At 40.5% G+C, this 14,868-nt stretch overlaps 1 protein-coding gene across 1 annotated transcript in view; it reads right to left on the bottom strand.

The window, feature by feature from the left end:
- Positions 1 to 14,868, bottom strand: part of col14a1b (collagen, type XIV, alpha 1b) — a gene marked incomplete at both ends in the record, with an annotated part of 235,584 nt that overhangs the window by 86,141 nt on the left and 134,575 nt on the right. The window contains 6 exons of the mRNA XM_079259296.1: positions 4,040 to 4,093; positions 5,928 to 6,014; positions 6,307 to 6,384; positions 8,282 to 8,440; positions 12,940 to 13,049; positions 13,613 to 13,755. Of these exons, the coding sequence (XP_079115422.1) occupies positions 4,040 to 4,093; positions 5,928 to 6,014; positions 6,307 to 6,384; positions 8,282 to 8,440; positions 12,940 to 13,049; positions 13,613 to 13,755 (631 nt within the window). The remainder of the gene's footprint in view (positions 1 to 4,039; positions 4,094 to 5,927; positions 6,015 to 6,306; positions 6,385 to 8,281; positions 8,441 to 12,939; positions 13,050 to 13,612; positions 13,756 to 14,868) is intronic.

Here is a 14,868-nt window from a genome sequence, read left to right as displayed (position 1 = left end):
CAGACTGTGTGTGTGTGTGTGTGTGTGTGTGTGTGTGTGTGTGTGTGTGTGTACATTTACATGTTCATTAGCAGTGCCTGCTCACACAGTGGAGAGATAAAAGGTGAGATGTGATAGTTTTATCATTTTCTGAGCTTCATACAGTCTGTTGGGACACATATGATGGTTTACAAAGTGAATTTTGCAAAAACTGGGAGTTTTAACACCCAGCATTGACTGGGCGCGGAGAAGTCCGTTCTATCAGCTTCAGCAATGGAGAAACATGATTCCTGGATCTGATATTATTTCACAAGAGAAATGTTGCTGACATTCTCTTCAACTTTGTTTCTAACGAAACAAACTGTTAAAAACATAATACTTTTAAGCGTGTTGAATTAGAACAAAGATTAAAGCAAAGTGCACAGCGTGTAAACATGTGGAAAAATGTGAAGCAGCATCACGGTCTTCATCATAACTTTTTTTCCCTTCATGCCTCACTGCATCAAAGTTTCAGGAAAAGCACCCCAACTTTCTGCTCAAGACTGTTAATGTGCAAAGTACTTTATAGTCAGCAGCTGTTTTTAACACTATACTTTATAACACTTCACTGGATAGTAACTGTTTTAACTCTGTGTGACAGTGATGGAAGCCCTGAATCCTCTGAACCAGGGATCCCCAGTCCAGGTCCTCGAGGACCGGTGTCCTGCAGGTTTTCCAAGTGTTCCTGCTGGAACACACCTGACTCAGACTCAGACAAGCTCTGCACATGTCTGCTAAATACACCTTGATTTGAATCAGGTGTGTTGCAGCAGGGACACTTGGAAAGCATGTAGGACACCAGTCCTCGAGGACCTGGACCGGGGATCCCTGCTCTGAAGGAACGGCAAATTTCACCAACTCAATTATTTCATATGACTGAGTAAATTGACATTACTATTCTTTTAATTATCACACATTCCCACATGATTAAATTAATATGACTGACAATTTGGTAATAAAAGCTTTTTTAAATTACATAATTTTTTTTTCCTGCAGGATCTGGGAGACCAGCTGCTCCCAGAAGACCTGATACCCGTATGTAGAAGCCTGCAGTCGAGGAAAAGGGACAAAAAGCAGATCACAGTTCTAACTAGTAAATGTGAAAGGAGTTCCAGCTTTCTGTGTCAATGGCAAGATTTACATTATTAATAAGTTTATTTTGTCCATAATGTCAAAAATATAAAAACAAAATGCAATTTGTCTTTTATTAAATTTAATATGTGCAACGCATTAAATATGTTTATTTCACATTTCTCCTTCTGTCCCTGCAGCAGAGCACCCTGTAGGACTAGAATACGATCAACATGGCAATAAATAAATAAAAACTCAAATGAAGTTCCAGTGGAGCTGAGGGGGGGGGGGGGGGGGGCAACAATAGAACCTACATTTTATTTTTATTATGTTCTCTGCTGCTGTAATCATATAAAACTTGAGCTCAACCTGCCAAATACACGTCGACTGTTCCCAAAACTGCCCTCATTCGGCTTCATTCTCCTCCATCTTCCCCCTCAGGCGCTAGAATTAATACAGTAGCTTAAAACTTCATCACCATGCAGCACAAGCTCCCTTTTTCAGATTCATTATGTAGCTTATTAAACACACAGTGCAAAGCCACTCGTTCACCTTTCTACTGAAACACGAAGCAACACCATTGGTAAAATACACAGACCCTTCAGAAAGTCTTTCACCAGGCCTTACAGGGGAGAGTTCAAGCTAAAGGAGAATATCTCAAAACATGAGAAACCTCATTTATTCTTCACACTGTATATTAATGTACAAATCAACAGCATGTGCAGCTGCATCCCAAAGTCTTACTTTCTAGTTCACACATTTCCAGTAAAGTCCTTGTAGCTGAACATAAGGAGGAAGGGAAACAGCAAGGAAAGGCGGACGTCGGCCATGACAGTAGAAAAGGACTGAGGAAAGGTTAAAAGAGAAGTAAAGGAGTGAGGAATAATCTGTGGAGGAAACGTGAAGAAAAGGTTTGGAATGTCTTTTAACAACTCTGGAAAACTGCTTCAGGAAATGAAGAGAAAGTTTGTCCAAGAAAGTCCAGGTCAAGATGTTTATACCAAATATTTTCTTTCAGTCTCTTTAGTGAAAAAAGAGAAACTGTTTTACCTGAATACTATATTTTATTTACATTTGTAAACATTTTAATTCATCCTTGCTCCTTTCCCCCCCCGTTTCCCTGGCAACGCATAAAGAAACACTCGTTCAAGACCTTTGCAGAATGCTGCATCCAGAAACATCATACTGTCTCTTTTCAGAAAGAGACAGTACAAAGAGTTTTAACTGAAAACTTTGGTTTGCATAAAAAAAAACAAAAAAAAAAAAAAAGACAATCCCAAAATAGCAAAAGAAAGAAAATGCAGATCTGGTTTAGACAGCAGCCTGAAACCATCTTTGATTGCTCCGCTGTGAAAACATTTGGTTTGTGGAACTTTAACGTTTGATAAAAAATGTTTTTTTAGAGGCAGACAGACCTGCACCGAGGCTCTTTCACATGGTACACACACATCACATGGTTTTATGCTGTTGTAATAGTGTGCAATAAGCATTTACTTCATATTGTTGACCTCAGAAGAATAAAATCAAGTGAACATGTTCAAATCATACATAAACATCTTCAGTTGTAGCATGTCATTAATGCAATACCAGCTGACACCCTCTTTAATGTACCAGAAACTTTGCTTAAATAAAAATAAACATGTAACTAATGTTCTCATGTTATTGCAGAGCGCCGTTTAGAGCAGAGTCACAGTCAGAAACACGGCAGTTTCAGAAGAAAGATTATTATACGAAACAAAGCTTTGGTCAGACAGTAAACAGGGACATGAAGAAACATTAAATCGTCCAGGTGTGGTTTCTGAGAATGAGTAGTATCTTTAAACTACATTTTTACGAAGGTAAAGACATTTAACATTTGGGATATTACATGACTAACATCCTCTTCAGAGAGATTGATGTTTAATTCAGGTAAATGTGCCTTCTGTGTTTGAACTGAGAAGAAAGTGAAGAAATATTCATGTATTCTGCTGTTTTGATGAGTGTGTTAATGAGGAGTGTGAGGAAAGGGAGGATTCACACAGAATAACTTCACAGTGAAGCAGAATGTTTTACTGTCGGTTTACATGCCATGAAAACAACGGAGGCAAATAAAAGAAACTGTAGTTTATGGAAAGTTGCTTTATTCTTGGTGTATTTTGTTTGTGTGAATGCTGTAATATTTTTGCAATGTTTTGTTTTCTTTTTGGTTTGTTGTATGTTAACCCCATGGGTTTCTATCCCTCATCCTGTCTGATCGTCCCATTGGAAATGTTTCCTGGAACATTGATGAGTTTTCTACAAGTCAGTGTTGCTTTGTTGTCAAAATTACACTTTTGTTTTTATTTTATTATTGGTTCTATATTGTGTTTTGTTTCCTGAATATTTTCTGCAACTCTGCATTGTCTTCTTTGCTGTGGTTCATATAAACTATGATACTATAAACGTGTAAAATGATCTGTAATGTGTTTCTAACCCTAATCCTACGCCTGTTTGGTGGGAAATATGTTGTTGCTTCTCTCACAAACCACATTATAAAATATTAGTTCTATTACAAAATGCCTTACGGTTATTAACGTTTGTTTTACATGTAAGTGTTTTGCATTTTAAAGTGAGTGTGCCAGTATCTGGGTTGCAACATGTTCCAGTGCTTGAAGATGACTAATATTCACAAAATTAAAAAAAAATAAAGAGCTTTTTACAAGATGTGGATGTGGGCGGAATCAAGACCCACAAGCAGAACTTACCTTGGTAAATAAACTACAGCTGATCATCAAGAACAACAACATTAAAAGGTGGGAAAGCGCCATCCACCAACACAACAACAACATCTGCGACAACAACAACAACAACCAATGTGGCCATCAGCTCAGAAAGCCAAACATCCAACAGCTTCGTAAGCTTTTAGAAAGCTTCCAGCGAGACTTCCCATTTCACCAGCAGGGATTTTTTAGTGGAAATCATCACTACTTACCACCGGACCGGGCTCTCCACGATCTCCTCTGGCTCCTCTGATTCCAGGGCCTCCCTGTTGAAAACAATGATCAGAAGCAACATCAACGCGTTGTAACTACAAGTGATTAATAGATGATCTTCCAACCCAGCAAAGTGAGATAAGCTCTGACACACAAGATTTTAGGTTGCTTTTAATAATGTCTTCACTGGGTTTAGACTTAGTTTGATCTCACAGTGGAGAAATTCATTCGTTACAGCAGCTCGTTACGGGATAAGGTGCACGTAGCAGTAGCAAGAGATAGACCTGCATCACAGATACAAATATAAAGTATAAATAAAGGTGTAAATAAAAGAACCTCAACAAGCTTTAAACATATTTACATTTTTGGTGCAACATGGGAAAGGTATTATGACGTACAGATGAGTTTCAGTCTGACAGCAGTGGGAATGAAGGACCTGCAGTAGCACCCCGTCCTACACTGAGGATGTCTCAGTCTGCCGCTGAAGGGGCCGCTTTACCCCTCCAGTCTGGTGCAGCAGGTGGGAGGGAGGGAGGGAGGGAGGGAGGGAGGACACAGAAACTAAAGAGCTCAAGTTGCCGTATTTTCATGCAGCTACTTGATTTTCTGCTGCGATCTCATAAAAGCAAACACCGACTTCATGTCTGATTCCTCTCTTCATTGTTCCTCCTGTTAAACTAAAAGTTCTGCTTGTTGTGGAGCGACTCCTCGTGAAATCGTCCAGAACCAGATGCAGTGTCAGGTAACCATGGTAACAATGGACGCTTATTTGCCAAAATCAAAAAGAAAATATGAAAAAAAATCATTTGACTGATCGCAGGTTATTCAAACTGTGCATCATGAGACGTGCTCTGACTTTGTCTTCAGCTGCTTGTGTGTGTGTGTGCATGTCATGTTTACATAATGTCGACATTTTAATCTGATAAAATGAGGATCATTTTAATGTTTGTTAGAAATCTCGAGAAAAACAACAACAAACATGAAAATAGTCCTTCTGGCTCAGTTTCTGAGTTTGTTAGAAGTCTCAGGGCTCGTGTGGAGGTTTGCATCTCAGCCTCACAGCATAGGTTGAGGGTTTGAGCCTCGGCTGGGGACGGGTACCGTGTCCTTTCTGTGTGAAGTTTATGTATGTGTGTGTGTGTGTGTGTGTGTGTGGGTTCTCTCTGGTTGCAATGGCTTCCTCCCACCGCCCACAGACATGAGGGAGAGCAAGCATGTTTGACTGGGTTTTATATTTACATGCAACGAATCACCTCCTCCAGGTCCCAGTTCCAGTCAGACCTGAACTGGTATTCTGAATCATGACGTGCGTTTACATGTACGGCATGGTTGAACAGAATGTAACCAGCGGAAACAGCAGTAGGAAGTGTTTCTGGTGTAAACAAACTGCTGCATGTGGAATCTACTATCGTCTTACTGATAGCAGTTTTTCATCATTAATATTTTACTTTCTTTTAAAATCCTAAAGAGTGTGTTTGTATGAAACACTCAGTTGTTTTGGTCTCACTTGGTCTTCAACGGAACTCAGCTTTAATTATTAAAGCAAACAGTGCAGTATAAACCACACAGTCATGCACAGTCAGGATCATTTCTACACAATATCTGAAATCTGTGCTTTAAAGCACATCAACTGGAGCCAGTTGATGTGCCCCCCCCCCCCCCCCCCCCCCCCCCATCTTCAGCAGAATAAAACTGATCTGACTGACTACGATTAATACAGAATCTTCTGATTGGTACGTTTAGATGAAGTATTTTTTATTCTTATCAGGATTTTATTCTGTTCCATTAATCTATTCTACAGTCATTTCTATCTGAATACTTGTGTCCGTGTTACCATGGCTACTGACTGCTAACAAATATGTGTGTGTGTTTCTGTGTGTGGCTCACTGGTTGTCCAGGAGGGCCAGGCGGGCCCTTGCTGTCCTGTGTGCAGGTGCAGGCTTTGGGCAAGGCCGGGCAGTCGACCTCCTTCCTCTGGATGATGACAGCACGGTGCAGATAAAGAAAAAAGAAGCACGATGTGGGAATGAATTGCATGAAATGTGACGATGAAGGAACAGAAATCTGAAATGTGATGCGTCCATCTCTCATACTGGATTCTAAAAGCTAACAAAACCCTGAAAACGTGAAGCGTCAGGTTTGATTCTCTATATTTTACAAGAAGCTTTCAAGCAAACCCGCCTTAAGGCCTCAGCATGTAAATGAACAGTTGTTATTCTGTCACAAGTTGTTCTGTATGCAGACAGGGAATGAACTGTGACCTCACCAGGCCTGGAAGTTCACAGCACTTGTCTCTGTTGGCCCATGAAGTGCTGCAGACAATGTCAAAGTTCTGGAGCTGGAACTGCAGGAAGAAAGAGAAATGGAATGAGGTTATTTTAGAGAAAAAAATAAAAAACTAGAGCAAGAAAAAAAAGAAAATGTCTCAGCCATTTAATAAACAGCTAAACAAAACGGTATGAAATCAGATTCTCGGCCGGTTTATACTGGATCCGGTCGGGCCTGCGTGGCTGATGCAGACTAAGTGTGTGTTTATACTCGAGCACAGGGTCTGCAGATGTGCTGCTGTCGTCCATGATTCTCCACAAAGGGGAGTTTTTATTACGGTTTGCTTCAGTTCAAGTATTTCCTGTTTTAGAGCAACAACGGTGACTGACGGCATTCATTAAGCCATAGACACACACATACGTATGTATATATGTCTACTCATTCAGGGAAAACAACAAATCATCTGGAAACACGTGATCACACTGCAGTCACAAGCCGGGATGATCGTCAGGTAAGCCTCTGGAGACAAACAGAGCCTGCGGCGGTTACGGCGTAGCCGACCTGATACAGAAGCTGCATGACAAATCGGGCTCAACGCTCACACAGGAACACAATGACAGATTCAAAGCCTTGTCCTTAGTTATGGAAGTATTTGAAATATTTCCACATGTAAAGATAATATGTAGGTAAACATGTTCAGCTGTTCCAGAGCATACAAACACTGCATATTTCACCTAAACAAACAAACCAGTAATGACATTTATAACAAAACTAATGTCACCAAAGAATCACCAGATCTAGCTCCTTATGCCCACTATCCTGCAGGTTTTAGCTGTTTCCCTGCTGCAACACACTCCACTCAAATCAACGAGTCATTAATGGGCTTGTACAGAGCTTGAGATCAATTTGATTTGAATCAGATGCGTTGCAGCAGGGAAGCATCTACAACCAATCGTCTTCCATGTGTCCCTGCTTTAACACACCTGGTTCAAATGAAGTAACTTTGCAGAATCTGATAGGCTGTTGGAATTATTTGACTTTAACCAGGTGTGGTGGAGCAGGGACACATGGAAAATGTGTAGGTCTGCGACCCTGGAGGACCAGGGTTCCCCACCACTGATCCAAAACCTGCAGGACAACTGGAATATACTGGGAAAATGTGGAACTATGGGATATTTGAATGAAGCTTGGACATAGGAAGCTTATTTATTGAGCTCCATGTGAGGAGAAGAGTTATAAATTTTATTCTAAATTTAACACAGAGACAATAAAGTGAAGCAAAAACTGGAGGAATGTGAACTCTAATTCCAGTTCCCATAAGAACCCTCGCTGAACCAGTTTGGATCAACTGGAGACTTCGAGGCAGAAAAGTAATAAAGAATTGCAGAAGTTGAATCTTGAAGTAACAAAGGAGCGTTTTTTCCTTTTACATCTCTGACAGGAGAGAATCTTCTCCTTTCACACGGGAAAGACAAGAGGATCCTAGAAAGCTGTTGAAATGTGAGCTGACGGAGAAATCCTGGTGAAAAATAACTCCAAGGTTCCTCGCTGAAGAACTGGAAGCCAAGTTGATGCCATCCGGATTAATTACAGAGTGGGAGGATTTTTCCAGGTCCAAAAGCAACAACCGCCATCTTCTACTGTCCTCCGCCGCACTGGGCATGCTCAGAAACGGGGTTTGACTCAAAGAATAGATTGATGTGATTCATGGATTTCTTCAACCAGGTTATTTATTTCTTTATTTCTTCTGGTTTCTTTGAGCATTGATGTAGAATTGATCATCTCTGTGAAGTGGCTTTGTTGTGAATTAACATGAGGAATAAAAGCCAAATAAAGCTGAAATAAACTGAATTGACAGTCGGGCTCGAAAAGCAGGGTTGGTGATCCCTGATGTAACTTCTGGTCGACGACTGATGCTGAAGCCGTTTAACAAAACGTGTGTGTGTGTGTGTGTGTGTGTGTTTGTTCCTCACCGGTGCAGAGTTGTCCTTGTTCTCTCTGGACCGAACCATCCTGCCCAGCACCTCCACTCCATCAGTGGTGATGTTTCCTGCTGCATTGATGATTTTCTCCGTCACCATTTTGCAGTCGATGAACACCTTGGCGCTCGTTTTGCTGATTGCAATGTGAAGCTGGAAGAGATGCAAATAATTCATTTCAGAGCTTTAAGTCTCAGACTTTATGACATCATTACTAATTACCCTGCTCATCCAATGGCAGGTAACACTTTTATTCTTTTTTTTTTTTTTTTTTTTAGCAAGAACTCCACCAAATGCAAGTTATAACTATGATGAAGCGATGAGGAGGTGTTAGTTAACACAGCTGGAATCTCCGAAGGGTTTCAGCTCCACATGATGTGGGAGAACAGCTCCCTCTGCCTGCATGAAGCAGTCACATCATTTCCCTTCACATCTGACAACTTGCCACAGTTCACACTCAGAAAAGCTGAAAATCACTCCGAATTATTCACATCATAATCAAAATGTTATTAATGCATCATTTTGTCAAGAGTTTTTTGTGGAATTCCTGATCAGGAAGATGCTGAACTGCACGCGGATTAGATGGAGACAGGAAGGATATTTTACAGTAAACATGGGTCAGACAACGTTTCACATGTACATGACTGTGTATAAAATTCATCATCATCATAAAAATAGAAATTTATAAATTGCAGAAAAAGCTGATTGGGCATAATTTTGAGAAATCTGGTCTCATACTGGATGTCTAAACCACACAGTATTTCCTTTGTATCTTTCTGAAATATCGACACATTCTTCATGTTTAAGGAGAAAAAAAGTTGGGTTTTTTTGTTTTTTTAAAAACTCCCTTTCAAAAGTTACCTGATTTGTCATGATAGCAAAGTTAAGATTGACAAGATTCTGAACAGAAACACAAAAAAGAAACATGACCAATCAGCATCTGATTCCTGTTATAATGTTTAAACATCCCACAAAAATCCCAAAAGGTCCCATAAACATGTGACCATATTCATGCTCATTTAATGCATCAGGTCTTACTGGGTTAATATTAAGTGACAGTTTATATATAAAGTTTAAAACATAGTCCGTTTAAAACTCGTGCAAAACACTGGAGCTGCGACATAAATCATAGGAGCACATGGCACTAAAATCCTCTCTACAAGTAGCAGGACTATTTATAAATACAGGTCCAGGTCTTCCTGTCAGCATCACGGACGGCCAAGCGCTGAACTGTGAAGGAGATGGAATCCTGCCTGTCGGAGCCGAGCAGCTCCTAAAAACCATGAACCCTCTTCTTGTATAAATGTGACACACTGCTGAGCTGCTGCCAGTTACTCTGCATACTGGTGTCACACACACTTTTAACCCTCTTCTACTTCATGCACTGGCCACAATATAAAACAGGGAGTTTGTTGAAAGAGATTACAGGCCTCTTAATATTCTGAGAGGAAGAATAAATATATGTATATATTTATATATATATAAAACTGAAGAGGACATGTGAGTTTATGAGTTGGACTTTAATCTTATGTGACTGTTTCTCTATTTAAATGTTTTATTTTGTAATGAAAAGATGACTTAAAGAGGACTTAAACCTTTACCACTTGACCTGTAATTTTATTACTGAAGTTCTGAATAAAAGTTCATTCAAACTACAATCGAAACGTACGTATTTTCTTCTGGACAGGAGAGTAAAATTTCCCCGTTCCAGGAGCCTTTATAAGCTCCTGTTTGGAGCCGGAGGAACAATTCACCTCAAAACTCAGACATCACATTCACTTTACCGTCTCCAAACTAAGCTGTTACCAGGCAACAGGTACGACAAAATGGAGACAAAGCTTTTTATCCTGTTCAACCTGCATGTAGACGGAGAGTTTGGAAAGGTTTAACAGTGAAGTTGTGCTGATAATGTGTGGCATGATAAGAGCTGAGATATAAGAGATAAAATCAGTTCGGCTTTTATGATAAGGCCTAGTTATGGCAGGGATGGATTGTGTGTGTTGTTTATTTGTTTATTCTGTCCGCCGCTGCTGCCGTGAGATTTGCTGTAAATGTCAGAACCATTTCTCCTGCAAACTCAGATAAGCAGGCAAACAAAGTCATGTTGGTGCACTTAGTGAGTTTAACATCTTTAAAAAGGCAAGCAGAGATGTTTACAGAGAACATCTTAACTACTAATAAATGCTACTGAAAACAGGAAAGTACTGTTTAACTAAAAACAGAAATATTCTTCATACTCATAAAAGCTGAAAATCCTGAAATATTTACTCCTCATGCAAAATAAGGAAAATATTTCAACATACACTTTGTTCAACATGTTAAATTAAATCATGACAATTCTTTTTAATACAAAACAATCAAGTTATTCTCATCCCATTCTACTTAAAACAGACTTGGATTATTGTTTCCCAGAGCCTGTTGTGTAATCTGTTTATTACAACGGTGGAATGGACGATATCTGATCATAAATTTTAAAGCCTATATTATCATATCTATAATACTATTCATCTCCATGCAAAAATATTGAAGTTAAAGTTGATTTTAAAAGCCAACTGAGCCAAATATTTCTAAAAATAATCACGCAAACAAACAAAATCACACAAAATAAATCTCTCAACCAGCTTTCTATCCCAATAGAAGTGTGTGATTTTCTTTACAGAGACACTCAGCTGCAGCATTGGACATGTATGAACTGAATCTTTTAAAGAGAAGGCATGCTGGAACAAGCCAACGATGCAGTAAAAGTGATCTAAAGATGCTGAATCTTCCCTTGGTTGCAAAGCTACAAATTCTCTCTAACAATAAGATGTGGCCAAACGTTTTCAACCTGCTTGTAAAACTTAAAAAAAAAAATCACATTTATACGTTTTCATATCAAAAGCTTTTCTGCTTAACATTGTCACTTCCCTAAACTTCTAAAAATAGCCAAACTTAAGATGAAAATCTGTGTCTAAAAGCGGCTCTGCTGCATGCTCGTGCACATGGAAGTATAAATCCATATTTATGTACACACACCCAGACAGTGACGAAGTCTCTGTGACCGACATTAAATCCCGTTAAGAGTGTGAAGCAAACCCAGCTTATCAGAAAGGACAGTTCTTCCCTCTCAAAGAGTTTCTAAATGTCACCTTTTCAGGAACTGAAATACAAACGTATCTATTAAATATAAGAGTTTTAAATGCTGAAGAGGTGAAGGAGTCTGGTTCTTCTTCGCGACGAGGTCGGAGAGGAGGCCTGTCGGCGTTCGCCCACGATGACATCATGTCTTCTCGCCCTGAATTGTGTAGACTTGCACAGTCTTATCAGGAAAGGGTGGGAGGGGCTGGTCCTCTAAGATTATACAACCTATTGTGTATTTAACCAGACATACACACACACACACACACCTAGCAGATCAAAAAGGTGAAAAGGTAAGCAGGATAAGCTCTGCTGACGGGGAGCAGACAGAAGTAACAGCAGATCAGTCAGCAAGTCCCTCAGCTCTCACACACTGACAATAACGCAAGCCGATGGCGAGCAGGTTCAGGTTCCGGGCACAACGCAACGACAATCAGCCTGTCAGCACTCAGACCGCTGCATGGCGGCCCGACAGGCCAGGGGAACGGGGGAATGCAGGCGAAGGAGGAGGAAGAGTTACGGAACAAATGAAAGCTTTAAACACTGAGCTAATAAGTCAGTTTGTTCTCATATCTAATAATCATCCAACCACTCGTTAAGTCCCATAAAACATGTCATCTCCGTTAGTCATCATGCAGAAGTACTACGTGTGTGTGTGTGTGTGTGTGTGTGTTGACAGGGAAAAGTTGCTCTCTGACACCAGCAAGTCCTGTAAACACTGTTTATCTCCTGCAGCGTGTACCGTTGTTATCATCCTAACTACTACTCTGGAGAAGCTTTTACTAACTCGGAATGACATCATCCACCACACTTTCCACTGGAAGTAAACAGCCTCACACTTAATCACAGTGGAGTCGGACCAAAGCAGACTTATGACTGTAGAGAACAAAAACAGGAAAGAGTTTCACAAGTTGCTCGCTTAAAAACCTTAAAGCACTGCAGTGTCCAGGTTCTGCTCTTTGCTATTATAGTTATGGATAGTCTAGGCATCCATTACTTATGTAGCAATGGGGATGTTACCTGATGCACTGAGAAGTACCTCGCTCTTTTTCTATATATGTATATGTATAAATATATACCAATATTGCCGTCTCTAACTTATTTCTCCGTTTTTCCGCAGGTCCTCCTGAATAAGTGCAGTTGTACATGTTGATCTGTCTTTCCTGTCGTCTCCACCCCAACCAGTCGAGGCAGATGGCTGCCCTCCCTGAGCCGGGTTCTGCCGGAGGTTTTCTTCCTGTTAAAAGGGAGTTTTTTCCTTTCTACTGTCGCCGCGTGCAGCTCAGGATGGGGGATTGGATCAAAGTCATGACTTGTTGCAATCAGTTGGTTTCTATTATAGGCTATGTATGAAGTGGCTCGAAATGATGTGTATGTTGATTTGTGTTTGTAAAGCGCCCGGTGACAACATTGTTGTGGCGCTATACAAATAAAGTTGAATTGAATTGATGTATCCAGGTAAAGTAGTTGGTTTTAAAGTCCAAACAGATAGCAAAGTCCGGCAGATTATGACTCGGTCGGCACAGCTTCAGTACCTTATGGAAGCTGCCGTAGAAAAGCTTCTTGACTTCTGGTCCTTCGAATGTGACTGTCTGAAACTCTCCTTTGTAGTCGTTGTTGAAGAACGTCAGAGTTTTCCCTCCGTCTACAGAAAGACATGAGAACTACATGTGAGAAGGTGAAAAAATAGATGAGCTAAAGTACATGCAACAAGCGGTACGTTTGTTTACAGAAAGAGACCTCACAGTTGAGAAAACATTGCCTGCATTTAGCAGAGCTTTGCAAGAAGCAGAAAGCTTTCTTCCAGTTTTAAACTGTACAAAGGATTTGTGAAGTAAATGTTCAGCCTTATTGAGGTTTAAATGACAGCGAACCTTTAATGTATTCCTCACCGTCCCCGGATGAGACAGATCACGTTAGCAGCTCCATGGAGGATCAGAAAGAAGATCTTTTTTTTTTTTTAGCTAATTTTTTTCTACACCAGACAGAATCTTCTTTGTTGTGACTAAAATGAGCTTTTATTGTCGACTGAGTGAGAGTCCCACAACACAAGTTGTGCTGATATTCATGCCGATTAATCTCACCACGCCGTAGGGTTCAAAGTCGCCATGAAACACTCAGTTTCTACCAGTTTTTATTTCAAACATCAGACTAAAGAAACAACAGGAAAAAACCTGCAATAAGACCAATAAATGAGTGATTTCTCACTGTCCAGGATGACTCCAGCCAGCGGCTCGTTGTTCTTGTTGAGGATCTCCCAGAGGGCAAAGGGCTCGGCTGGAGTATCGGACAGCAGTCTGAACAGCAGGGTGATGGTGTAGTCAGAAGGAAGCCCCTCAGGGTGGATGTACCTGCAGGTCAGCATGGACACACCAGACATGGGTTAACCTTTTAGGTCATATGATGGTTCTCAGGGGCCGTAGTCCTGCAAGTGTCAGGAATTTCCCTGCTAAAACACCCCTGCACTGCAAAAACTTAAAACTTAGTAAGATGAAAAATCTTAAATCGAGTACACATGTGCTTAGTTTTTTTTTTTTTAAAAGGTAAGATAATTCTTAATAGGGCCCGACCGATATGGATTTTTTTTTTTTTTTTTATACCGATACCAATATAAAGACTTTAGAGCAGGCTGATAGCCGATATAATGGCTGATAAATCCATCCACCAGAAAAAAAAAATTAAAAAATATTGCTCAAAGCTAACACACTACAATCTAAGCTCATTCATAAACTCATGTCTACCTGTTAGACACCACGAACTATCTGAATTATTCACTGATTTAAAAAAAAAAAAAATGTAAATACGGTTTTCTTATTCCACAGCGCCTACACACCGTCACTGTTTTATCAGCTGACCTCTTTCCTTCTTCATCGGATCTGACAGGGAAACCAAAATGTTCCCACACAGGGGACTTGAATGAAGTGGAGCGTTCAAGTTCCTCCGCTCGCCATGACCAAGCTGCACTTGTGTGGAACTATTATGCACGCAGCTTTCTTTTATTTTGTTTTTCATATCAATCCGCGGATCACGTGTGTGCCGAACCGTAGATACTGATCTGAACGGATCGCGGATCAATGATGATCCGTTGCACCACTAATAATAAGTATTCAGAAGTTGTGTAAATGGCGCGCAGCCATCTTTCACACACGTTCAGGAGGCTAAAACACTTAGCACGGCACTCCCTGCTGCAGCGCGGCCACGAGGCACGCAATGACAAGTTTGTAGAGAATGTAAGAGGGAAAACATAACTATGTGCGTTTATTTAACATTTCAACTTACCAGTGACAAAATATAAAATGCTCGTGAGCAGACTTGACTTTATTAGCCTCAGCTGCTCTCTGTTTCACCGTCCGGTTTGCTCTGTCTCGGCTTCCACGGTAGGCAGCCATGAGCAACGATGACCCCGCCCCCAGACGGAGCCCATGTGTCATGGGCGCCATCTGCTGGATAAGAAGCCCAATTAC

Source organism: Telmatherina bonti (genome assembly GCF_933228915.1).
Source record: "Telmatherina bonti genome assembly, chromosome: 19".
NCBI classification, from domain to species: Eukaryota; Metazoa; Chordata; class Actinopteri; order Atheriniformes; family Telmatherinidae; genus Telmatherina; species Telmatherina bonti.
The sequence above is the reverse complement of the archived record's forward strand: the minus strand, read 5'-3'. Positions and strand labels throughout refer to the sequence as shown.